The 25,144-nt window shown below is 35.4% G+C and overlaps 3 protein-coding genes across 6 annotated transcripts in view; 1 reads left to right on the top strand and 2 right to left on the bottom strand.

Moving 5' to 3' along the window:
• The first annotated feature begins 937 nt into the window (after window positions 1-937).
• LOC135691914 (protein Njmu-R1) lies at window positions 938-12,145 on the top strand. Of its 2 annotated transcripts, none has more exons than XM_065209914.2 (13): window positions 938-1,068; window positions 1,544-1,615; window positions 2,419-2,637; window positions 2,817-2,885; window positions 3,256-3,316; window positions 3,777-3,833; window positions 4,532-4,594; window positions 5,810-5,874; window positions 8,050-8,110; window positions 9,275-9,371; window positions 9,669-9,769; window positions 10,145-10,215; window positions 10,904-12,145. In XM_065209914.2, the coding sequence occupies exons 1-13, from the start codon at window positions 977-979 to the stop codon at window positions 11,115-11,117; spliced, it is 1,242 nt and encodes a 413-aa protein (XP_065065986.2). In that variant the 5' UTR covers window positions 938-976; the 3' UTR covers window positions 11,118-12,145. The 2 variants fall into 2 exon arrangements, with proteins under 2 accessions (XP_065065986.2, XP_065065987.2); XM_065209915.2 differs by having other exon boundaries at window positions 961-1,079.
• Window positions 11,387-17,580, bottom strand: LOC135691911 (beta,beta-carotene 15,15'-dioxygenase). Its single transcript, XM_065209911.2, has 4 exons — window positions 17,348-17,580; window positions 15,042-15,592; window positions 13,765-14,513; window positions 11,387-12,444 (listed from the first exon to the last, which is right to left on the bottom strand). The coding sequence occupies exons 1-4, from the start codon at window positions 17,482-17,484 to the stop codon at window positions 12,202-12,204; spliced, it is 1,680 nt and encodes a 559-aa protein (XP_065065983.2). The 5' UTR covers window positions 17,485-17,580; the 3' UTR covers window positions 11,387-12,201.
• Window positions 17,581-18,955: 1,375 nt separating this feature from the next.
• Window positions 18,956-25,144, bottom strand: part of LOC135691912 (carotenoid-cleaving dioxygenase, mitochondrial) — a 28,119-nt gene continuing 21,930 nt past the window's right edge. For all 3 annotated transcript variants that reach the window (XM_089112145.1, XM_065209913.2, XM_065209912.2), the window contains exons 3-5: window positions 24,468-24,813; window positions 23,286-23,706; window positions 18,956-21,350 (exon numbers count right to left, since the gene is read on the bottom strand). In XM_089112145.1, the coding sequence (XP_088968271.1) occupies window positions 21,102-21,350; window positions 23,286-23,706; window positions 24,468-24,813 (1,016 nt within the window). In that variant the 3' untranslated portion in view covers window positions 18,956-21,101. The remainder of the gene's footprint in view (window positions 21,351-23,285; window positions 23,707-24,467; window positions 24,814-25,144) is intronic.

Below are 25,144 nucleotides of genomic sequence, written 5' to 3'. Positions count from 1 at the left end.
TGGATTTCTAACAAGTGTGCGCAGGAAACCAACTCAAGTCGGCGATTTTTTTGATGCAATATTTTCTGTCCTTTACTCTTTACTAGGACACAAGAACTAGATACAAGAAGGCCATCTATGCTTGGGCTAATGGTTCAACTGAGGTATCAGCGTTTTCTGATCGGTCGAAAAAGACGTAAAGCTCGACATGAAAGATACGCTATTCAGAACAGCACTTGAAATACATTTAAATAAATATCATTCCACCCAAGGATATAGTTATTCCAGGGCCCGCGCCACAAGGGAGGCCACTTTTCTTGCTGACTATAGGTATGAAATGCCCCTTCTAGGTATTAGATAGGTAACCTCCTTGTTGCTCTCACCCCCCCCCCCCCCACTTTAGAATCGGTAGCGCAGACCCTGTATTCCGCCCATTCCTCTTAAGCTAAGCAATAAAAGTTTTTGCAGCTATGGATAAGTAATATGCAACAATGAGACGAGTGTTCTGTAATGCATCCTTTCAAGCCATTGCAGTCTGTATAAAACGATGCACGGAACAGTTTAAACAGAAGGCTGAGGAAATTCTAAAGCTTTCTGAAATACAACTTTACTTTCCTTCAATACAAACTAAAAATTCCATTATTACATATCACCCATTGCTTTTTAATTTTCTAGCAAACAATAAGGCCCGCCCCATTAACCCTCAACGGGAGGGGCCAGCAATGTAGAGAAGTTTCCTTTTCCCCCTTTTGTGGTAATCATTTTGTCCACGCTGTTCTATTTGGGGGATTCGGTTCAATGTATTTGTTGTAATCTAAAGTTTCATTTATATAAATATTTTAAGCTTATTTTAGTTTTTTATTAAGCAAAAAAGTGGTGCGGCAATGGTTCCCTCCACTCCCCCTCGGGCGCGGGCCCTGACAATTTTGTTTCTAGCTCACATCTGTTTTGGGTTACAGGGGCGCAAGGAGAAAAAAGCCGTTTCGTGGCATCAAAGATGGAGGATGAGGTTATCCACGATTATGCCGTTTACAGTCAACATATAGTAAATCAATCAATATTATCAAACGGTTATGAGGACGCTGAATGGTAAATATCTCGTAAGAAAATTGTCAAGTTTTGTCTTTGTCAACAATAACTTTTCTCAGCTTGAATTTTAGGTCATCCGTTAATTATATAAGGCGAAACTGATCAGCTGAAGAATCTGACTAAGGAAATTAATGAAGTTTATAAATTGCTATTTTTTAGCTTCAGTTTCATGTTTAAACTTGTTGCAATGTCTCCCCACGACTCTTCCTTCTTCCCTAGATTTTCTAAACGTCAGAATTCTCTAGGTACCTTCTTCCTGCTTCCCAGACTCTTATTCAAAACAAAAGTAAACAAGCTTGTTCTCTCTCCCCCCTCACCCCTCTTCCCAAGTCCCTTCTCCTTTCCCTTGATAGGGCTTAGCTTAGCTATTAGCTCCTTGGCCTTTCCCTAACAATACCTACAAAAAATTGATGCAAAGAGGTTTGTGTAAACACCTTTGTGAATCCTACAATGCTGAATAATGTTGGTTTTTTAGGAAAGATGAAATAACTGAAAAAGATGTAGCTACCCAACCTGATAAAAAAGCAACGCAGCAACCTGTCTGCAGGTATGTTTGACCTTGAAATATCAGAAAGTAATTGATTAAGTTTAGAATCATTGTCAAATTTATGCAGGATATTTAATTTGGTAATTATTGGAATGCATCAATATAACATTTTGTAAAGGTTGTTAGTAAATATATCAGTGATTTGTATGAAAGTGGCTTAAGGTGATAACACCATCTAACAATGGCATGATTTTTTGTATAAAAATAAATGAATAAAGTAGCTAAATTATGGACAATCTATTTTTAGAATTTTCCAAATTACAAGGAAAATGAGATGTAAAATTTTCATGCATTTGAAAAGCAGTTTAATCTAGTGAAACTGGCAGAGATATAACTGCAAGAAAACAGGCTCTTTCCCAATCAAGAAAACAGGCATATTTCCCTACTTATGGACAATAAAAGTAAGGTAATTCTTTGGTAGCTTCATCATTTCTTTCACAGCCCATATCTCAGCCAAGTTGTTAACATCAAATGGTATGTCATCACTAAGTACACCCTGTAGTAAAAACCATCTCCCCTAAAAAGTTTCCTAACTGTGCAGGCCCCTTTAAAAGTTTGAATGGCTGAAGCATTTTCCTATTTACCAAGATCCCCTTCAAGAAGATATTTTTGTTCGTAGTAAATTTTAAGTTCCCTCTCAGGCACCACATGAGATTGAATCCCATGCTAGTCCAAGATAGTTTTTGCTTCCCTTGTTATGTTTACCTGCTATCCTCTGTGAAGATTGTAAGTTTGCTGGACTTGGGGTGTTTTACCATATTTGTTAGGGAATCAGTTCAAAGAGACTTTTGTCTGTTTTCTAGGCTTTCACTGCTTAGCAGTAATATCCAAGCTGATCTAGAGACATCCCTGCGATATTTCTTGACAAAAAGGCTTGAAAAAATGCAGCCATTGGAGGGAAGTGGTAATATTATAGCAATACCTGCAGGGAAAGTTTATGATCAGAATGCTATGGTTTATTTCTATTCCATGGATGAGGAAAGTAGTGAATCTTTATCAGACAATTCAACTGAAGGGCAAAGGTATACCACATCTGCTTATATATTTTTGATATTCAGATAATTTTTTGATGATTATTATGTCATGAATGCTGTTACAGGTTTTTTTGGCAGAAAATTTTAAAAAATAGCTTATTATACTTTATTTATTATTTTGATGATGTGTTATCTTATTTCTTAGCGAGTTGCTTGATTTTTTTCAGAAATAATGAAGATCCTAAAAGGTCCTTTCTTGTATGCTTTATCGCTGTTATTGAAACAGGCTTGGAATTGTATCCTTTTGTTATGTTCAAGAATTTTGTATAAAAAGATGATTTATCACTTTGCATTCTGTCATTATTTGAGATAAACTGTTGGAAAAACAATGCATTGTGAAAAAATAAGTTAGAGTTGAGTAATATTTTAACAGACCTAAAATCTTGATATTTTTTCATGATTTTCTATAAATATTCTTATTAATTGTTTGTTAAATCTTGTGAGACAAAGTAACCATTACAATACAAAGTATAAGATGTGTGATCAAGTTAGTGGTTATTTTTTTCCACTAATGTTTTCTTAAATGCCTATAACTATTTGCACAAGGTGGAGAAGTTAAAAATCAAATTTCACTGTGTGGTTACAATCTTAACTTAGACATCCTAGATTTCAGAATGAGCTGGATAATTATTGCAAGCAGTTGAGTCCATATATTCATAAGTATATGGTATGTAAACCTGATATTTGCATTAATCATATTCTACCTAGGAGGAGGGTGGACAGGAAAAGCACTTTTGCTATATTGTTTATCAAATGACCTTATTTGCAATGTGAACCAATTTGTTGGGAATGAAAAAAATACACATTTTGTGAACTCTGAAGAAACATTTAATGCGCAAATCAATTGATAATGTAAAAAAGCTATTAATATGCATTATCCTGATAGTATCAAAATATATGGTGTCCCAAAAACAACTAAAAAGAAACATGTTTCCTATAAGGAACTGTTTTCAGTGTTTTGAATTTCTATGGTGTTTAATCATTAGATTGTTTTCAAAATGAGAAAAATATTCAAAAATTATCATGAAACATTTTTGACATATACATCTGCTTTGTTTTTCAGATTTGTGATAAAACATTATTTATAGTGTAATATTTCTTCTGATATTAGTTGTTTACAATTTTAGGAGTCAGTTGATGTTAGTGAATACCTAAAGCGACTGGAGGCATGGTATGATTCAAATGTTGGTACCAAGTTTCTTTTAATTTGGTTTTTCCTAATGCCATCCTTTGTCAAATGATATTTGATATGATTAGCACACCTATTGTAAAAATAGTAGTATGCTCTAAATAGATCCCAGTTATTTAAGAAAACTTAAAGCAAAATTTGCATCACAGTTTGCTTAGAGGGCTTTTGTTTTTTACTAATCTCAATTGATCTTAGAGGCCCTGCAGAAGCTAATATTTCTGTTAACAGACTTAAACTGAAACAATGCCTTATTTCTTGGCTAGATATATTAGTATAACTTTGATACTATTATCAAAATGTCGGCAAATTGAAATAACTGTTGGTAAAAACTTAACTCTGAGACTGAAAAATATTTAAAATTTAATCAGCCTGTCAGCAAAGCAGAGTCATGAAACTAAACATTTTTTAATATTCTAAATTTAATCTATCTTTGGCCAAACAGACAACCAAGCTTCAACAGTTTGCAAAAGGAGATTGTAACTCAACCATGATAGGATAAAAATTTTTGTTTACATAGAAAAACAAAGGTTCTTTCATTTTAGAAAAAACTAGAGTACTTTTATTTTATGTATTTGTTAATGAGTCAAGGCAGCAATGATGTAGAAGATAATTTACACAAGAAGCAGTTAATGAAATAAAGAGCAATTTGTCTTTCATATTCTCAAACATCTTTTTCTCCGGTTATTTTAACAGATCTGCTACATTCAAAGATGTTTTTCTTATCTCAGTGAGGAATTATCTACCATCTTGTTTACAGTAAGAAACTTTTATTTTAATTTTATCTTAAAAGTATTATTTTTGTATTCATCTTACATTATTGCTAATTAAGATCTTGTGGTCTTTAAAATAACAAGTTGGATAAATGATGAAAAAGTTTGATGATAGAATGGTTAAATGGGTAATCATGCATGTGCACTCAACATCTGAAGTTTAATTCTTCATCGGATAAACGAATTACAAAGAGATCTATAAGTGCAGACTGTGGGTAGAAGAAATGCAAATATATTTGTGAAATATAAATAGAAATTATGATTAAAGATGCTATAGCTGATTATTAAACCCAGTTGAAGAGTTCTCTAAGTTTAAAAATAATTCTGTAAGGTTTTGCATTTGAGAGATGAAGTGAAGAGGAGAGAATTGATTTTTGCAGAATTAGTTTTTGTCATTGATGGCAGAATGAGTGTGGTAGTTTTCCTGAAACCAATGAAAGAATGGGGTGACAGCTAGCTTAAGGCACATAGTTGCCACTGTCATTGGTCTTTTATGAGTCGAATTTTGATGTTCAGCAAGTTGGGCAAGCATGATGCATCATTTTGTTGTAGTAAACCATACCATTGTTTTTGGGTAGTGCTAATTGTTTTGGTCGATCAATTAACAATGGAGCAGTTTGCTTGAAACAATAAATGCCGACGTGATGAAGAATTATGCTTCAGACGTCACAATAATATTCAACTTTCATCAGCAAAGTCTTATTTTAATAATATCATTTTGTGTTTATCATTCATTTGAAATTTGTGTTTATCATTGGCTGAGCTACATTGATGATTAGACCTAAAAGTATTTGTCTTTATGAGAAATTATCTGGTTTAAAGGACACCTGGGAGATGTTTTTCTTCCTTCTATCGAAAGAAACCCCTCAAACAAGGACTCATTTGGGGCAAAGCTCAAAAGTTTCCCTCAGTCTGATTATATATTATGGTGGGTGCTTGCCCCACCTGCCCCTTTCTATGGCACTCTAGATGCTTCCCAGAATGGCACTGAGCAAAGACCTTTACTCAATGTACTAAAGACTAGACTCTTTGCAGCTAATAGGATGTGTCAAGCAGTCTGAAAATATTGGCAGTTTTGTTTTACTTCATGACAAACCAGCTTTGATGTCGATTCAAGTAAATTCTGTGATCTATAGATGCCTAGGGAATTAATGATTGGCATGGTATTAGACTAAAGATATTTTCTGCTTCTCCTTTTCAGGTATTTGTTGGAGATGAAATTGAGTTGAAAGACCTTCCAGAAGATATTAAACATGATCTTGAAATGTATGTATGTAATTTCCTACTGTTTCAAGGGAGCACTTATTTGACAGGGGTACTTATTTGACAGGGGTGCTTATTCAAAGGGGGCACTGATTGATTTATTTTTATTTTTCCATATTGGAAAGAATGAAAAGAAAACTATATTGTTGAAAAATCAGCTTGATCTAAGCTTTATTTGTAAATTGTCAGAAATAAACTCTTGGACAATATGAATGTCAATTCTTTCATCTTTGCCATTCTCCTCACCATCCTCAGAGGAGGCACTTGTCAAATTTTTGACTGTTATAGGGGGTGCTCATTTGAGGGGAGCACACATCTGAATCTGAGGTCTTTACTTCGACGATTTACGGCATATCTATATAAATATATATGTGCATAGAGTTGTTTTTGCTTGCTTGACACGTCCATATCTATTATGATAAATGAAATTCAATTGGAGTTAATTAAATGAAGGGCTTTTGAGTTTTACTAATTCTCTTATGATGGTTATCATTTGCTATCCGTTTTGGTCTCTTGTTCCACGCTTCCTCGCGTTTTTCTTCTATCTGGTCTACTTGTTTATGGGTATTCTGGGAGTCTTTCACCTGAATCAGTGATTTGTAAACTGTAAACTAGGGTAAGGTGTGTGGCTCGAGGCGTTTTCGTTCCCTTAGTTAATCTAGGGGTATTTAAGGTTTTCCAATAGCGTAGGTTTCGTTTTGTTAAACTATAGCATGCGGTTAGTTATCTTCCGTTTTAGAGGTTTTTAAAATTAATTAAAAAATTATTTTACACTTCACTTGTGCGCAACTGTTAACGTCATCGTCGGCGTTCACGCCTCGCACAGGTGCAAAATTTTCCTGCCTTGTGTCCTGCCATCGCAAAGTTAAAAATACCGAAGAAACTGATGTATTTTTGCCCTATTTTTAAACACAAGAATGAGATCCCCTTGTACTGGAGGTCCCTGCAGGTTTTCGTATATATTAAACATTTGTAGTATTGAGAATTATTTCTTAGTAAGCATTTGGAAGTCTTAATGAAAACTATCTTTCAAACGTTCTAGCCACCCTGTTAGCATTAAAAGTTTTCATAATAGCTGAAAGCTCTACATAGTTACAAAACTTTTATTGCCACACAAAATAAATCGATAATAATAATATAAGCTTACTTCTCCTGCAGCCATGCCAAATTGGTTGTTTTTCTAATCGAATGTATGACCAGGTAGAATTCAGCCTGTAAAGAACGTGTAAATGTGTTCCATTTTTGTTTCATACTTCCTCAAATTTTCGAGTTTGTCGCGTGAAAGGAATGCGATGCTGACGCCATCTGGTGCGCGACGTAGCCTGGGTATAGTTGGAATTGGCGCGAATTTTTTCATCGATTTTTTCCAACATTGGCTCAAATTTAGATGATACAGTACACTCTCGTTAAGTGGGACCCCGGATAAGTAGGACGCCTGCTATGTAGTACAGATGTTCCCGGCCCCTTGAACTTGCTAACCCTTTTCAAGTATTCGGATAAGTAGGACGCCCGCTAAGTAGTACACTTTTGCTCGGTCTTTAGTGTCCCACTTAACGAGAGTATCGTGTATATGGGGCATGGGGTGCATTTTTACAGAACCCCAAGGACGTAAATTGACGGATAGTTTTGTGAGGGTGAAAAATATTTCTGACTGACAATAAGCCAATTATAATGTTATACTAAAGTTGTGCTAAATCTTTCATTACAGAGCCTTAACCTTTTACAGTTCTATCATTTCCATTCTGAATTGAGAGAATTCTCGGCATTAGCATTATGAATATCATTCTCAGGCGTAACAAAGCATTGGCGCAAGGCACGGATTAAAACTCTGCACAGAGTTTAAACTCTGAAGAGTGTCAGACGAAAAGCTTTAGTTTACTAAATGTTTGCTTTTTTCAAAGCCATTTACGTGTCTGTTAACCCTACCAGAAGCAGAGGTTCCAGGAAAGTAGTTACTCTGTTGTCCCTTCCTTTAATCATTTAAAAACAACGAGGTGCAGAAGATGTTCAATCTTCGTGGAAAACAGTCTACTGGCCCCTGGCCCCGTTAGCAAACTTTTCAATGACCGGCCATTTGCATTTTTTTCTTGGCATATATTTTCTTGTAATTCAGAAAATTTTGTCATGGGTTTGGCAAAAATGAGCTTTTCGTAAAATATGGCTAACTTTTCTTTCTAGATTTATTTCTTGCTGCAGTCTATCAGAGCTTTTACAAGACCGGAACCTGAAGGACGACACAGTATGCAATTTTTTCTAATTTGCTAATATTCAAGTGGCCAATAATTAACAAAGTTCTTGATGTGAATGATTTTAACAGGATTTAATTGTAGACCTTGTTTTCAATGGAAAAATTTAACTCCATGCATAGAAAGCGGACCTTGCTAATAACAACAAACCCTGGATGCGTAAAACACTAACCAACCAACCATTGGGTGAAAAGAATACTTCATGTCGCGTGCCCCTTTATACCATAGCCTGTCGAAAAATTCAGCATCTCTGTTTGGGTGACTATAAAAAACAAGCAACAATATATCATTTTCCCCTGGTTGTTCTCAAAGCTGGAAAGTCTTTTAGTGCCAGTTATCAACCGAAAAGATGTGCCTGCAGCATTCAAATGTACTCCTGAATTTTCACTAAACAAAGGTATGCTGAACAAGATGTATAAACGGGATGTAACTGAAGTTCGACTCAATTTTTGTTATAACAACTATTCCAGCTAATTATTTTCAGATTTTTTCGAATGATTCGGTTTGTAGTATGACTTGCCTATTTTGTTGGTGCTGGGATCTTTGTGTTCTTGGTTTGTCGAGGGGTCATACAAAATCTATCCTGTCCCATTGAAGCTACATATAATGAAATCTATCCTGTTACTTGTCAGCTGAATATAATGATTGATTTTGTCACGACTTTCCATCTCTGAATATAATCTTTGAGTGTTCATCATTTCCTATAGGATCAAGTTGTAGTGGTAGAAGTTGTATTGGAACGTTTAGGGTATTGACAATCATTGCCAAAAATACTTGGAACACCCAGCAATTTGCGTTGTGTTTTTATATTGTTCAATTCTTTTCCCGGATGCTCCTATTTTCACACCTCTCTCCCCCCTAAACAATGTTGATAATTTAGAAAAATGACATAAAAGTCGTAGAAAAAAGTGTTTTTTCTAATCCCCTACGTCGTTTTGTAGTAAACCAACATTATTCAAGGAAGGAAGGGAAATGGCTGAATTTGCCCTTGGAAACTGACGGTAGTGTACCAAGACTTTTGGCAAGGATTTTATGTCTGGTTTATTCTCACAAGAAGCATCACAATTAGGGCTTTTTGAACATGATATTTACCTATGAAATAAAGCTAAATGTTTAATTGCACGTTTTTTTATGTTCCGTTGCATTGTTATTTTTAGGAGCTGAGTACATCACTTAACAGCCAAAGTACGTTGGCAAATGAAACGTCACTTGTCGTGAAGTATAGTGAAGAAACTCTTGAACTTTCGTCTCAAAGTAAGTCTTTTTTCTGCAGCATGTAAAGAAATGCTTGGTATTTTATAGTGCTATAGGCTGTGATTTTACTCTCTTAGCTTGTTGTTAGTTATTTGTGAAGTGTTACAAACACTTTGTCTGGGTTTGGAGTAACATTTTAAGCTTTGCAGACCATTACTGTAAACAAATGGGAAAACTGTCTTTTCTGTCTTAACGTTGTGTTTTGCAGTTACTTGTTTTTATAAAAGACGCACTCTTAAACTATGTTTCCTTGCTTCTTATGCATGAGTTTTATGTGTACTTATCTATCTTATGCAGGAACGAATCCATTTTGCCAAGACTGTGTTAAGTCAATGAGACAACTGGGCCAATGTAACCCATTCAAACTTCGTCAAGTTATCGAGAATTACAAGCTTAAGGTAGGTTGTTACTTCTTTGCTAAATAGCAAGTTCTTCATTATTCATTAGAGCTTTCTTCTATTTATAATTCTTTAAGCAAAAATGCAATCACCAAAGGTGATTTTTCAGCTCTGATTTGTCATTTAATCTCAGCAGAATTCATTTTTGAATGAATATTTTATTAAACTGCAGATATTTTTATTCCTTATCTTAAGATATATGAAAAATGGTTTCATTGCTGAGTCATTATCATAGAATAGACATTAAACGAATCATTCAAGAAAAACCTTGATCACATGATAGTTAACTCATATTGGTGAATGTTATCTATATTCCGTTCCACCAGCACAATGTTTTCAGCAGTGTGATGTGGAGTTTTTTTTATCTCTCTATAGGTTATTCAAGATATGAACACCTTCAAACGACTAACTAAGCAAGCTGAAACAGACTACTATGCTCTGTACAGGTATGTCTCATCAGCATATACGTACCTACTATACATAGAAAGCCATATAGATATAAACAAAGCAAACCAAAATTGAATGGGTGTTTTGGGGCCAGGTGTATGTTACAATCAGTATCAGGTCCTGTGCAAAGTAACAGTATTCTGACAGTAAACTCAGCAAACAGTATCCATATCTCACTGAATTTTTAATTTGTTTAATTGAATTTGCCTAACTTGAACCTATATCCTGGTGTTCTTTCAGGCCAAGTGATCAACATTTGAAAAATATAGGAAATGTCACATTAAGAACTTTCTTTGCTACCTTATTTGATTGTGCTTATTGCAAAATGGTGCTAGCAATTAGAGGAAAAGGATTAACTTTTCAACGTGAACATGGCCTAGTCTGTTGATTGTGATTATAAGAGGCTTAACAAGCCCATACAAAGGTAGAGCTTATTATTGGGAGTAAAATTAAATTTCACTGAAGTCTCAAATAAGGGTTTTCCCGGCACATTGAAATGTTTACTTTTCACTTGCTAGATATTAGATGCTCAAAACGTCTTGATTCAACAGCATATCTAATTTTTGTACTTATTTAATTTACAATTTCATTGTCTTTATGCTGAAACTCTGTTGTGAGAGTGGAACACTTTAACATTGAACACAGTAATCTCATATCATTCATTGTGCCTTCAATATTTCTTTTCAGGTCATTTGCATTTTTGCTGACATGTGACAACGGCGAAGTTTTACTGAGAAATGCTAAAACTCAATTTGATGAGGAAGACAGTGCCAGTTTCAAAGATGTTTTGAATGTCATTCAAAGATTTGTTGATAATAGAAACGGGTTTGAAAACATTTATAAACAGGAAAGGCAGTCTAAGATTAAATCTCAAAATCTTCTTAGGTTGCTGCACTGCTAATAACGATTCTATGCAATTTCCAATGCTTCCCAAAATTAAATTACCTTTATATAAAGTAATTGTATTTCTATGTTCTGGAAACAAAATCTTGAAAGGAAATTCCAGTATTTAATCTGTTAAATAAAATTATACCATGATGTCAAAAGGTTACATATCACCCTTCTGATTTCAATAACATTCCATAAACAACATTCAGTTAGTATTCAAACTACAAACCACTGTTTGACTGCAATATTAGAACACAGGTCAATTGGAGAAATTTGTTAAACTTTAATCTTAACATCATTCTTGTTTCCAGATTCTACTTACACAGCTAATCAAATAAACAAAATTCTTATGCATAGATAGTTTTGTCAAATATATTTTTTTCAATCTATAATTTGCATGGTACTGAGCCTATAGACCATCTTGAACATTGGATCCCATGACACAAGTGGGGCAAAAGCTGCGATAAAAACAATGGCAGCCTATTTTACCAAGATTTGAAAATTCCTCTGTAGCTCACACAAGGTCCATTGTTAATCAACAAAAATCAGATTTGAATTCTTAAGTATTTTCTATTCTAAAGGAGTTTCACAACCCAAAAAATTAAAGAACAGCCTCTACCCACCATCAATTTTTCACTGTTTCTTCCCACCTGAAGGATTGAACCTAGCTATAAAACCACAGAAATCAATCATAGCTTTGCGAACTCCAAGATGGTCTATTGGCTTGAAATTCTATACTTTCAACATCATCTACGATATCTAATTATAAAATTATGTTTTACATTTTACAATGAGTTCTTTCAAGATGTATCTAGTCCTTTTGATCTCTTTGTTTTATTAGTTACTATTTATGGTCTATGTTTTGTTGTAAAGTAGTCGAAAATTTAGAACAATGCCAGTGGAGATTTCAACTCCCTGTAATACATATTTATTGTCAATTAATTTTACTAAAAGCTCGTTAAATTGGATGTTAATTATCTTTAAAGAGCTGTTAAAGGCCATTTATATTTAATATAAAATTAAATGTTCAATCATCTTTCAGATTTGTGAATGTATGTTTAGGGCCTGCTGTTTTGGATTTTCATTTGCATTAAAAACTAGAGGAACTCTCCATGAACCAGCGGAACCAGTCTGACAGGCACATAGGCCCTGGCAATCTCTGTCATGTCGCAAGCATCAAGCACCAACAAAAATGATTTCTGTCCTCTGATGCCAAGAACAGATGATAATACCACACCATCATCTTCCTTACTAGCATTTGGGCTTGGTACAAAAACAGGCTCTGATGGGTGACAATTTTCACATTCCCATGACTTGACTTCTTTTGTCTTTACATTAACCTACAAACAAAAATAAAATGAATTTCTGATCAAGTAGTTCAAATACAAAAATGCATACTAGGCTGTTCAAATCTTATTTCGACTCTTACATGAATCCACCTGATTACTGACAGATGATGTTTGATTATCATAAGAATCCATTACTTCAACCAGAGATGAACCAGAGATGGTAATGTCAAATAGAATCTTGTATTTAAGGTCAATGTTTAAAGGCTAATAGAATCCATCTCAATTGTTCAGAATTGCCAAAAAGCTTGGACTTCCAAATGAAGGGCAATTTGTTGATCTGAACACACTGAAATATGAAGGTTGTCATTTGTGACACTTTGGACCAAGGTGTCTTCCTTGTGGAAAACAGGTCAATTGCATATGCAGGCACATGCCTGGTTGTATGAATAAAGAAGAGGCTACGATAGCAGACTGTTTGACAGACTCCAAAGGAATTCTTGCAGCGAAAAATCTATAAAAATATAGCAAATAAGTAACACTGCAATAGGACAAGAACAAACAACATCAAATACATTTAAATTATTGAAAGCTAATATTTCATCCCAGAACATGTGGCTTCCTTGGAGCAAAAGTGCAATGACTTTGCTCCATGCCTGATTATCTCTGCTTCAAGTTTCTATGTGTACAAGCCTTCAGCTTTTCAGGATGTTCAAGTGTTCAAGTGTTCAGGATGTTGAAAACTTTTATTTGTCATGAAATAGTAGGTTATTTGATTAACGATTAACAAGTTTATAAGATTAGAGTAACAATGATTGATACAGAATTTTTCCTTTCTAAAATTATTATCATGACAGAAAAATGAAAACTTGTTTTTGCACAAGCTGAGTATAAATTTCATGAAAATTGGTTCAATTTACATCCTGCAAATAGTTTTGAGCTAGATGATCTGTTTCGTTGGTTTGGTCAAAACCCACTTTTTCAAAATTGTTCAATTTTCCTCACAGAGGAGCAAGGTTTCATTGACAGACTTCAGAAAAATGAAAATAAATGCACCAAAACCAATTTCACGGTTTTATTTCTATTCTGCAAATAGATAAAATATCACTTTTTGGAAACACTGCTTCACAACATTTTTTGGGCTGGAGCTAACAAAATAATAGTGTCAATATGAAAATGAGTCATTTAGCAATTAATATATAGCACTGAGCCATTGCCACATTTTTAGGCAATCTGAGTTTTGTTCCAAGGGTAAATACTTCCAAGGGTTTGATTTAATTGACTGAATTAGCTTGCAAGACTCTTTTGTCATCAGCCCATTTCATTGCGTTTCTATTCATTTTTAATCGAATATACTAAGAGTTGAATTATTACCTTGTGCAAAATGAGCAAACCAGGAGGCTTTGATGAAGACCCCATTCCATATGCATAACTGTAATCTCTTCCATTGTAATCATAATTAATCCTTGGCAGCTCAAATCCCACATGGAGAACCTCATAGTCTCTTCCTTCTGCATCTTTTTCCAGCTCAACTTGTTTTGGTTTCCCAGAGTCAGCTTTAGCTAATGAAAGATGATATCTGCGAAGCTCTGCAGGTTTAATTTTCGATTCAGCATCTTCCCTCAATTCGCTCAAGTACAATGCTTTCATAACAGACCCATCAGAGTACCCACTCATATCAAGAACCACCTCGGTATCTGTCTCATAAGCATTTATTTGATGAAAGCACATGAATGGGTTAACATTAAATATTGCAAATGGCTTTCCTGATTTGCGTTCAATTAGATGCAGACGAGACTTTATGTTTTCATTGAATTTGAAAAAGTCTACATATGCCCAGTCCATTAGTCTCATAAAGAAAAGGCCAAGTGGATTTGTGAAGAACAATGAACTTTCCATGAATATAAAGTAATTCTCGGTCATACCAAAGCTGTGGTAATAAGCTGGACCTTTGCTGCAGGGAAAGCTAGAAATCATTTCTGCTGATTCATCTGTGGCAGTTTCAAGGTCCTGTTTTGCTGGAACCTTGTAAATCTCGTTTCTGTTTTTCATGTATGAAGTAGAAACGTTGTAGTAAGTACCATCTTCATCGTAATGTGGATGTGCCAGCCAAGACCTGGGACCTGTGTGGAAGAAAACATAGCAACTTTTTTCCACTTTGTTTTACTTATTTTAGATTTGTATCAAAAATAGAAAAATTGTAGCAAGCACTGAAGCATGCAATTAAAACACCTTGTTTTTATTTCCAAAAGTTTGAGATTAATTTATTGGGAATTTCATATTGTGCTATTAAATACCGATCTCCTATATATAATGTGTCTGTAAAGCCTATTGAAGGGGGTTAGTTCTCATAAGGGGGTTGCTTTATCAAGGATTTATAGTAACTGTTCAGATTCTAATCTAACTGGCTTTCTGCCAAATGGAGAAAAAAACTGCAAGTTTTTATATTATTTTCATGCCCAAATCTGTGACATAAAAATAAGGTAATAGAAACTAGACTCCCTGTTCTACAAAAATTTTTCTTTCATTAGGAAAAACTAGAAAATAATGCTGTGATAAGAGTTTAAGTTTTTATTTTCAAGCAAACTGCCCTATTGTTATTTTATATCTTTCCAGATAATATTTGTAAGATAAAATTGCAGTTTTGGTACCTGAAATTCTTTTTCCAAAGTCAATAGGATCCAATGTTTCCAGAGTGTCTTTGTCAAATTTCCACAATTTTGGTGCTTCAGTGGAAGCATAATGGCCTCCCTTTACCTTAACTATGTTGACATTGCAATTGTCAGTCATTTCTGGCATTTGAAAATATGAGAAAAATCTGGAGAATATATTTTTGCATGGGTCTGGTGGTGGAGTTGTACCAAACTGTGCAAGAACAATGCGGTTGTTCTTCTCAGATTCTTTGTAAGATTTGCTGCGGAGAAAACGGCTTGAGAATTTGACACTACCATCTTTGATAGCGAACCTGTTGAGAATTGCATCACCATCAAACCAATGGTTGTATTTTGTATCACCCCATTCGAATTTTCCGGGTCCAACTCTAAGTAAGGTTCCTTCAACCCAGTTAGGTATTTTCCCTTCAATTTCTGCATCTAAAACATCTGGATGTTCTTCTGTTGTTTGATATATCTCATTTCCAATGGGATTTTCTGTTGTCATTTTTCCTTTTGATGATGGATTAGCTGGGTTAAACTCTCTTGATCTTGAATAAATTTGAAGAATATTTTGATGTTCTGTTACTGCATTTATTTTCTTTGGTAAATTTTTTAAAGAAATCTTTTCAAAAGAATTTATTTCAAATTCATTATACATGCAAATAAACTATCTGAAACTGAAATAGTAAATAATAAATAGTAAATAAATAATAATCATAAGAAAATAAATAATTCTAAGGAAATTTTATATAAATAACATGTCTTATTTGCAAAATCCAGAAAATCTTTAGGAAAAACTCCAGCAGTAGTTGAAAATTTCAGGGATGGCGCCATTGACGTTGAGGGGGCTGAGAATAAAGTTTAGTGACATAAGAGGACCCACCATGGTTGCATCCCACGTGCAAGGATATTTTTGAAATTCAGCCTTAAGAATGGCTAAAAATTCATCTCCCAGACTATAATTTAACAAATTACTATACTGCTCAGAACAGACAATTCAACAATTCTCTGAAAAACATTGATTATTAGGAAAAATTTGGGAGAGGAGGAGTCATCCTATAAACCCAAGGGGTACTCCCATTATGGCCTGACAGGGGGGTCTGGTCAGGGTCAAAGAGGGCCAAGGCTTAAATTTTAGAAAATACTCTCAAATGGTAGCATTTTTGACAAAAACCCTCAAACGGTAGCATAAAAGCCGAAATTATTTCCTTGGTACCCTAGCATCCATTTCTTGTGCTCCCCTGGTCCTTTCTTGACAAATTTCTTCAAAATTGATTGTTGTTGTTTCGGGAAAGATAAATTTTGTTCATTATCTCTATAGCAAATCGCAAGCTAAACTGAGCAGTTGAGTTCTTATCGAAAAAGGGCCATTTGGTAGCCATTTGGTAGCCATTTGGTAAGACCCTCAAACGGACTGGAGCCCCCTGGCAGGCAGTCTGCTCATTTTTTTATACTCTTTTTTTAAAAATAGTTAAAAAAGACGGTCAAAATTTTTTATTTTTGAAAAGTGGGGGGACAAGTTGTGAGCACGGCCTTAGAAGAGAACATATTTAATGAAATGGCAGTGCATAATTTGACAATGTCAGTCGAAACATTTTCTCAATGTAAATTATTGATGCTATAATATGTAGAGCAAAAGGATTGCTCATGAAAATTTCGATCCAGTGAACCAGGAGCACCACACATATTATTATTTCAAGAGTCAATTCAAACCAGACCCTGGCAGATCACTACCAAGTGCAAAGTAGATCTTTACTCGAATTGTGGCATTTTTTATTCTTCCTGTTGAGACTTCTTCCTGTTGAGACTTTTTCCGGTTGAAACTCTTCCCTGCTGTTTCTTTTGTTCTTTTGAATGTTACTCTGTTTTTTATGCAAGAAAATCGTGAGGAAAACCAGAAAAACCAGAAAACCTGTCCTACCCTGACAAGAATAACCAGGAACAAGCGAGTAGACCAAGAGGTGGACCGAATAATAACGTGATGACAATAATCAGAGCGGAAGCCCAGAATGCTGGACTAGAAGTTAGCAACACTCGCCCAAGATCGCGAACTATAGAAAAAGGCCCAAAAAGAAGAAAATGAAACAAAAAAAAGCTGACGCCAGAATAAGAAGGCCTGCAAGATTACCACAACTCTCTCCCCTGTCATCTAAATATTCATGAAAATTTGCTGCTAGACATTTCAATTGAATGCAAATGAATGAATTAACAAGAATACCTTGCCCTGCGTCTAGGTTCACCCATCAAAATAACAACATATCCTAAACATTAAATATTTTCATATAAAGCCGATCTTCACTCACCTTGCAAAAGCTTTCCAGGACGAACGTTTGTATTTGAGTTGACCGAATGGTTGACGGCCGATGCAAAAAGACAATGCTTTGATCTGAAGTAGACCTTGGACTAATCGACCAGAAAACAAAGAACGCACCATGTCCATATCATTATAATTGGTCTACAAAATATCTAAATTTCAAAATTCTAGATTCGTGTCAGGCAAAGTCGGCCACATATTGTACGCAGCTCACAACGGTAAAGCAACTTTTACAAATTCTTGGAAATCGCTTTAGAAAACCGGGAGGAAAAATGAGAGGGTGTAGGAATGGTTTGGGGGAGGGACAAAGTGAACATTGGTTTTCATGGTACTGTAGCAAACGCAACTTTGAAATTTTCCAAAAAATCTGTTCCTCTGCTGTTCTAATACGTTTTACAAGTGACGCCAACTCTTTAGTGCGCTACTACAAAATCTTGAGCAATATAACAAAAGTGTATAATACCCTCATTACTTCAGAGGGACAAGGGGGAGCATTACCACCCGACGAGGGACTTTACCAGGCCAACTTTTCTAGACCAGTTTTTGGTGTGGAATTAAAAAGAAATGTTGATCGGGTGGAAGAGGACGCTTTTCCGAGGTACAGTGGTCTTTGTCCAAAAACTGGGATAACCTGCTGAATGTCCGAAAAAATTAAGTTTTATTTTTCATGCATGTTTTAGCAAAAATATCATCTCAAGTGGACATAGAATAACACTGCGGTCAGCACTGGGGCTTTTGGTTTAGGGAGAGGGATGAAATTAGGATCATCTGGTTTGGAAAAAGGAATTATTGAATCAGTTTGGCAAAGGGGGTTTTACCAAAGTGAGTTCGTAGGTTGTTCGCAGAAACGTACACGATAAATACGGCAAAAACTGTTCTCTAATGCTCTAATGTTTTACACTTCTTCTAATTAATCAGTTCACGGCTAACGACGACAATGTAATGGCAAACACAATTCTGCAAGCTAGCGACAAGACACACTGAGTTCGACAATCTTACGGCAGAACTCAATCCAACTATAAAACCACCCCTTATATATCCTAAGATGAAACTTGAAATTATAATTACGTAATACAGACGCTGATGCAATCACAGTGCAATGATGTAATTGTCACGTGATATTCTCCGTGTAGAGACCCTGTGTCGTAACATATCTCTACAACATTCAAACCTGAAACCATAACAGATTTACATTAGCATCTAATGGCCAAATAATGATGATTTCAAGATCATAAGCTATCATGTCGTTAATTTCTCCTTAATCTGCACTGTCACTGAATTTTTCAGTGTTTGTATTATCGTCATTATCTAGACTTTCATGACATCTGACTGATGCAAAAGTCCTTTTTTATTTCCACATACACTCATTTTTTTATAAGAAACAAAAGTCGATGTTGAGTACACCAGTTTCTTGTCTATAGCTAGTTACATTGAACAAAGTAGAAAGAGATTTATCAGACCAAGAAATAAAACTAGCATTTGATCACAATCGCTAGATAAAAGTAACAAACCTATTAAATGTAGTACAGTGTGAGCTTTACATTGTGAACAGGGGCGAAACTACTGGGGGGGTATGGGGGGGGGGCCCCCAATCTTCAAAAAAGCAGATTTTGTCGGGCAAATTTATGGCTGCTAGTGTATCTGTCGGGCAAATCTGGAAATTTTCTTTAGGTCGCACTTTTATTGCTACTTTTTGCCCTAGGTTGGTTTTTTAATTCATGGTCTTTTCCCCCATCTTTTTTTCAATCTCCTCCCAGTTGGGAAAACAAAACAGAAACGAGGCAAGGAATAGCAACATATATACATTTCATCAAGCATGCCACGCCCTTTCGTCGGGCAACTAAGCTTCATACCCCCCTAATGAAAATAGTGAAGTTTCGCCCCTGATTGTGAAGATTTGCATCATAGCAATTGTAAAAATAACAAAATCTTCAGATACTTATTTTCTTGATTATAGGTATTTACTGTTTGCAAGCATAAAACACTACTCAGGTCAGACTACCTCAGTGCCCATTGAACTAGGACGCCAGAGCCCATTTGGGAGTGAGGGGGAGGGGTGGGGAGTGGCGCTAGACAAGTTGGAAAAAGTTTATGATAGTTAGTCATTAAAATATTTGGTCCTACAAACTTGATATCATACTTCGGTAAACAGGTAGGGGGCTACAGCCCCCTTAGCCCCCCGGCTCCCGCGTGCCTGTGACAGGGGATTGCTCACGTAATTTCCGGAACAAAGTAACTCTCTGCCTTTAATTTAGAAAATAATATTTGATAGCCTGTATATTGTAAATTTGCAAACTCTGGAGCATTTACACCAGAGGTGTCCAACTCAACTCTTGGGTGGGCCATAGACAAAAATCTTACTGCGCAGGGGGGCGAGATGAAAATCAGTTATGTAAATCATCGGTAAATATTGTAATGAACAGTAAATTGATTAGAATTTACAGTTATATGAAAAATTACATGAAAAATTACACAAACAGTTACATGAGAAAGATATCAAAGTGAAATGTTACATTATTTGTTTGCAGAAAGTTTATTGACATCTCACATAAAACTTTTAGTTGACGTGCGAGAAAAGTCATGTAAATATCTATCTGTATGCTTATGATAATACCTAACAAAGAGCCTGTATGCCTTTTAATAAGAAAGTATACCTAATAATGAATCATAAATTTTTAGTAGGGATGACACTTCATCAACATAACACAAGGACCAAATTGTTAAAGTGCATATGACACGAAAATTTTTATTCGCCCCCAACACGTAATCGAGTATGCTGATCACGAAAATCACCATAAAATTTTCGAAAAACAAACACTTTCGTAATTACAGCTGTTTCAAGGTCGATTTTTGCTTCAATTTCTGTCACAAAGGATTGGGTCGAGTTTGACAGGAAGTGACGTAAAGTGGTTGTGTTATTGAAAATTTAGATTGCCATATAACAAGAAATTATACGCGGGCACCCCTGATTTACACCTATCATATATGCATTCCCGACGTGTTGAAAATTGAAATCGGTACACGACTTAGCAGGCTTTGATTACTTTTTTCAAACGTGACTGCTCAAACCAATTAAATTTTGTTTTGTAAGGTCAATATAACGAGATACATAATACAACGAGCAATACTGTTAAATGAGAATGGCAGGGTGTTTGATAGGCACTGTGGTTTGAAAATGGCTTTCGAGACAATAAATGCATTGGTCCGGACTAGAGGCTTATGTATATTGGCTCATAAAGAAAATACCGAAAAGAATGAAAATGCTTTCAACGTGTAAACTTCATTTTGAACTTGTCTTCATTTTGAACATGTCCTTAACTAATAAAGATACTTACTTTGTCGGTCTATAGGGCCGATCTCTATGCCCCCAGTACGGTAGGAAAAATATGATTATCAAAGGGGCACCATTGTTTGATAACAATGAGAGCAAAAGAGATTTTTCATTGTTTGTGAATGTACAGAACTGAAAATTCACATTTTTAAATTTAGATTAGTTTGAAATATTTTATATCCTTTTTAGCAAAAACTTATGACCATGCAATATTATATATCACGATAAGAAAATTTTACAGAGCCTTAAGTAATAAACTAATTTTTCGAGATGTTAACGGTCCACGGCAAGGAAGTTATTTATATACAATAATTAATTTCGATTTAATCGATCAAAATAACGTACAAACATATTTTTCCCCTTAGAATTTTTTTATGTAAAAAATTGGCAATTGAAAAAATGTAAGGTACTCTTATGAATGAAAGAAATCAGTGTGGAATAATGGAATCAACTTTGCAGGGACGTATGCTCTCGCAATTTCATTCATCGTCTCGCCATCAAGGATCAGAAGAAAGGAACTTTTATGGAACAAACCAAGCACAGCTGATATAACCACTCCATCGTCTTCTCCTTTTGAATCAGGCGATGGAATGAAAACTGGTTCGGATGGGTAACAGTTGTCTTCTTGCCACTCATAGGCCTGCTTTGTGTCCACATCGATCTGTCAAGTAGTAAATTTTATATCGCGTTGTGATCGATTACAAATATGATCAAATTTGACCTTTAATTGATGATATTTTTTCCATAAATGAAACCTCAAAAAAACGGAGCTACGTTACAAAATACAAGGATTTGATGCCATGTAATATAGATGGAGCTAAATATGGAACCGAGTTCCAAACGTAATAGAATACTCCCCAACTTCAGAAACATAAAAAAATCTCAGAGTTTTCATCTTTCAATTGTACTTGTGATTTTTACAAGTAAAAAAAGAAGCAAACATTGGATACGTACGATTAACACTATGCGTTGGTAATTTTAATATATGGTTTTAACAAGCTTTCGTTAGATTAAATTAGCTAGACATTGTACCATCTTTGAATAAAGAAAAAAAGAGCGCAAAGGTGTAGAAAAGGGGGCTTGGGGGACCTTTGTTCTCTTTGAAGAAGCTCACAAGGACCTCGTCCCCCTAGAACTTAAACAAATCACTTCAGCAATTTACATAAACAAAATGTTATGCAAATGTGCAATGTTATAGTAAACTATCCCTTCATACTTTCAGTTCTCACTACAGCGCCCTCTTGCCAATTCTAACCTCTGCTCCCATAAGGCTGTTGGGAGACTGCAATTCGAAACTATACCTCGAAAAGTAGGGAATATGAAATGCTTGTTTTCATATGCCACTGGGTAAACACGTGTACCAATTAAAAAGCAACCAAAACATCACACTTTAATTTGCAAACAATTGCCTCAAAATTTGGACATGAAAATGTTAAAATTGAGCGAGAAAAATAAAAACGATGAGAGAGAAAGTTACGATGCAGACCGGTTACAGCTTTGAATTGTTCCCAAAACTTCGAAACTGGAATTTCCCTAATTTTTTTAAAATTATTAGGGTGTAAGTACTTTTTAAACCTAACATAATATTTTACTGAAGAAAAACATTGGATGTACATCAAGCTGACATGCTTTGAAATGACATTAAAGAAGAAAAGCTCTGTCATGAAAGATAAATCTTTAATGGAATGCTTTTACAGTGCCCCTACATTCACCCATTTTTAGGCACGTATTTGAGGTTACACCACGTATTCTCATGAAGTTCTGTTTATAAGGTTAAGAGTGTAGCTTTTCCCTGAAATTTATTTGAATGCAAAATTTGAAACATTTTAAAATAATCAACACACCTTCTCTACCAACAATTTTTATTCTTCTCTATCAACATTTTCTCTACCATAAGACAGAAAGGCATCTTCTTTTTTGGAGTTGTGCCCAAAATTTTGCATTTAAATAGCAAATTTTGTGGTCAGAAGGATCTAAACAACTCTTAAGATTCCTCATGTCTTTGTTGAAGGCTTCTTACATAAAATACAGGCAATAGCATAGATTCTTCATGAAGACCCCCCTGCTTGCATAGAACCGCACAGGATCGTCAGAGTGTAGTTCATATTGAAAAGAGATAGGAATCTGTCATTTTTTGGTACAGCTTCCCAGTCCCTCTCCCTCCTCTTACGATTCTTAAAATTGTTGAACACCAACACAAAATCTTTACAGTTGTAGAAAGCTGCTTTCCCTTTCCCCGCTACAATGTTGCCAAATACTGTAAGGTAACCAGTAAGAATCTTTCCGGCGCATTAGACACATGAACGTATTTAATGAGGGAGAGGGAAAGGAGAGAAGAATTACCCTGCAACATTGATAAATTTGGGTGATGTAATTTCTAGGGTTATCAACCTTAACTTGGATATTCTGGTATTCAAACCTTGAAGGTGTATGTCTGGTACCCCGAAGAGGGGAAGGTCAGCCCCCCACAATTTTTCCTTGAAGTCATAAGAACCTCAAAATCGATAGTGTTGAAAAATGAGGTGACGTTCCCCCTCTGTGGGGCAATCGTTTCAAAAAAGTTTTGGTATGAGTTTAAGGAAAAAATATTCCTTACCTTGAGCAGAGTTGTGAGTCCTTTCCTTATGCTCGAATTGCCAACACCATATGTATAGCGATACTTCTTTCCGTTATAATGCTGATAGTTAATCTTAGGCATCTCATAGTTTGGATGTATCAGCTCATAATCCAACCCCATTGAGTCTCTTGGTAGATGCATTCGTAAAGGATTCTCCACGCTGACACCTTTAAGTGGCAAACGATATCTTCTGAGCTGGCCTGGGAATGCATCTTTGGTCTTTCCACTCTTTATGTTACTTAAGTACAGGTTGTCGATGACAGAATCATCTGGATATACTGTTATATCAAATACAACTTCGTCTTCTGTTTCGTAGAAATTGACTTGATGGAAGCTAAAGAAGGGATCGACTTCATAGCTGGCAATCACTTTGCCTGATTTTCTCTCAATCAAATGCAGCCTGTAGTTGGAAAATTTTGGAAAGGGAGTTAATGGAAAAGCATGTATGCTTGCCAATATAATGTTTTTCAGTCAGCTAAGGGCCTTGTGAATCCTTGGCTCAAACAGGTAGCATAGTTGTTGCTTAATACAAGCAGATAAGGCTAGTTAATTATGTGACAGGTTTAAAAAAGAGACTTTTGTTCATTTTTTCGCGCTCTTAGGTTTTAATTCTAGATGTTTGCGTGCTAATATAAAATCATGTATAAAATAAATATTGATGAAGCATGTTATCACAAGATAAAGGCTGACAGGAGGAAAATTCTTTCTACAAAGGTGCTGCCCAATTGTATCGAAGCACTCTTGGTCGGAATCGAACTCAAGTTTGCTGCTTCAAAAAGCCATACTCATTCTACTGAGCCAAACACTCCAATTAAATGAGCGACTAATTTCCGAAGCCAACACTGGAGGTTTCACCGTAGCCAAGGCAGTTTTTGTTTATTATTTTTTCTTAATATGTATATATAAACATATTTATTAATGCTTCTAAGAACACAATTTGTCTATCTGTTGACAATATACGATGTCAAGAATTGTGATATAAAGTTGCTGCAAAAAGAAGAAAATACATTTAACACTGTATAAAAAGCCTTTCAAATGATGTTATTGTTTCTCTATAAATTTTCATTGCCTCGTTGCTTAAATTCATTATTATTGCTAGATAGAAGTGCCATTTTAGTTCGTAGGTATCAAAGATAGAAGGACATTGAAAAAGTGCCTAACCTTGAGTTGACCCTTGGGTCGAATTTCAGCAGATCCCTGTGAGTCTTATTCAAGAGATGCGTGGCAATTGTGTTCAAGCGTTCTGAGTTGAAGTAATTGGTTACGAACAGAGAGCCTTCAATGAATAGAAAATGCCGCTCACTCATCCCGAAACAATGGAAGTAGCTTGGACGGTGACTGAATGGCAGCGATGCCACGACTTCGATGCCATCTAAAGCATCACCGTTGAAATTACCTGCTGCAGGGATGCGGACAAATTCATAAACGTTGTTGTCATATGAAGCTGAGCAGTTGTAGTAATCTCCATTCTGCGCGAAATGAGGATGCGATGTCCAAGAACGCACCCCTATTTAACGAGAGAAATATGCAAACATTCATTGTCCTATGCCTGAAAGTATTTCATAGGACCTGCCAAAGAAACCTTACTTGCCAATTGTCACTGTTTCTATCAAAGTTATACATAAACTTTTCAATATGATTAAAATACTACGTTTATTGGTATTAGAATAACCCTCTGTAACGATGTTATCATTTTTCCATTCTATTTCAAAACTAACACAAAATGTCCATTTATTGATCTGGACCCAATCTAGCAACATCTGTAATTCCAAACTTATTGCACTGTTGCCTTTCTTCTGCATTCCTATTTCCCGGACGCCTGCATGGCCTTGCCAAAG

This window comes from Rhopilema esculentum, chromosome 13 (genome assembly GCF_057945365.1).
Source record: "Rhopilema esculentum isolate cy_ngs chromosome 13, ASM5794536v1, whole genome shotgun sequence".
Lineage (NCBI taxonomy): Eukaryota > Metazoa > Cnidaria > Scyphozoa > Rhizostomeae > Rhizostomatidae > Rhopilema > Rhopilema esculentum.
The sequence above is the reverse complement of the archived record's forward strand: the minus strand, read 5'-3'. Positions and strand labels throughout refer to the sequence as shown.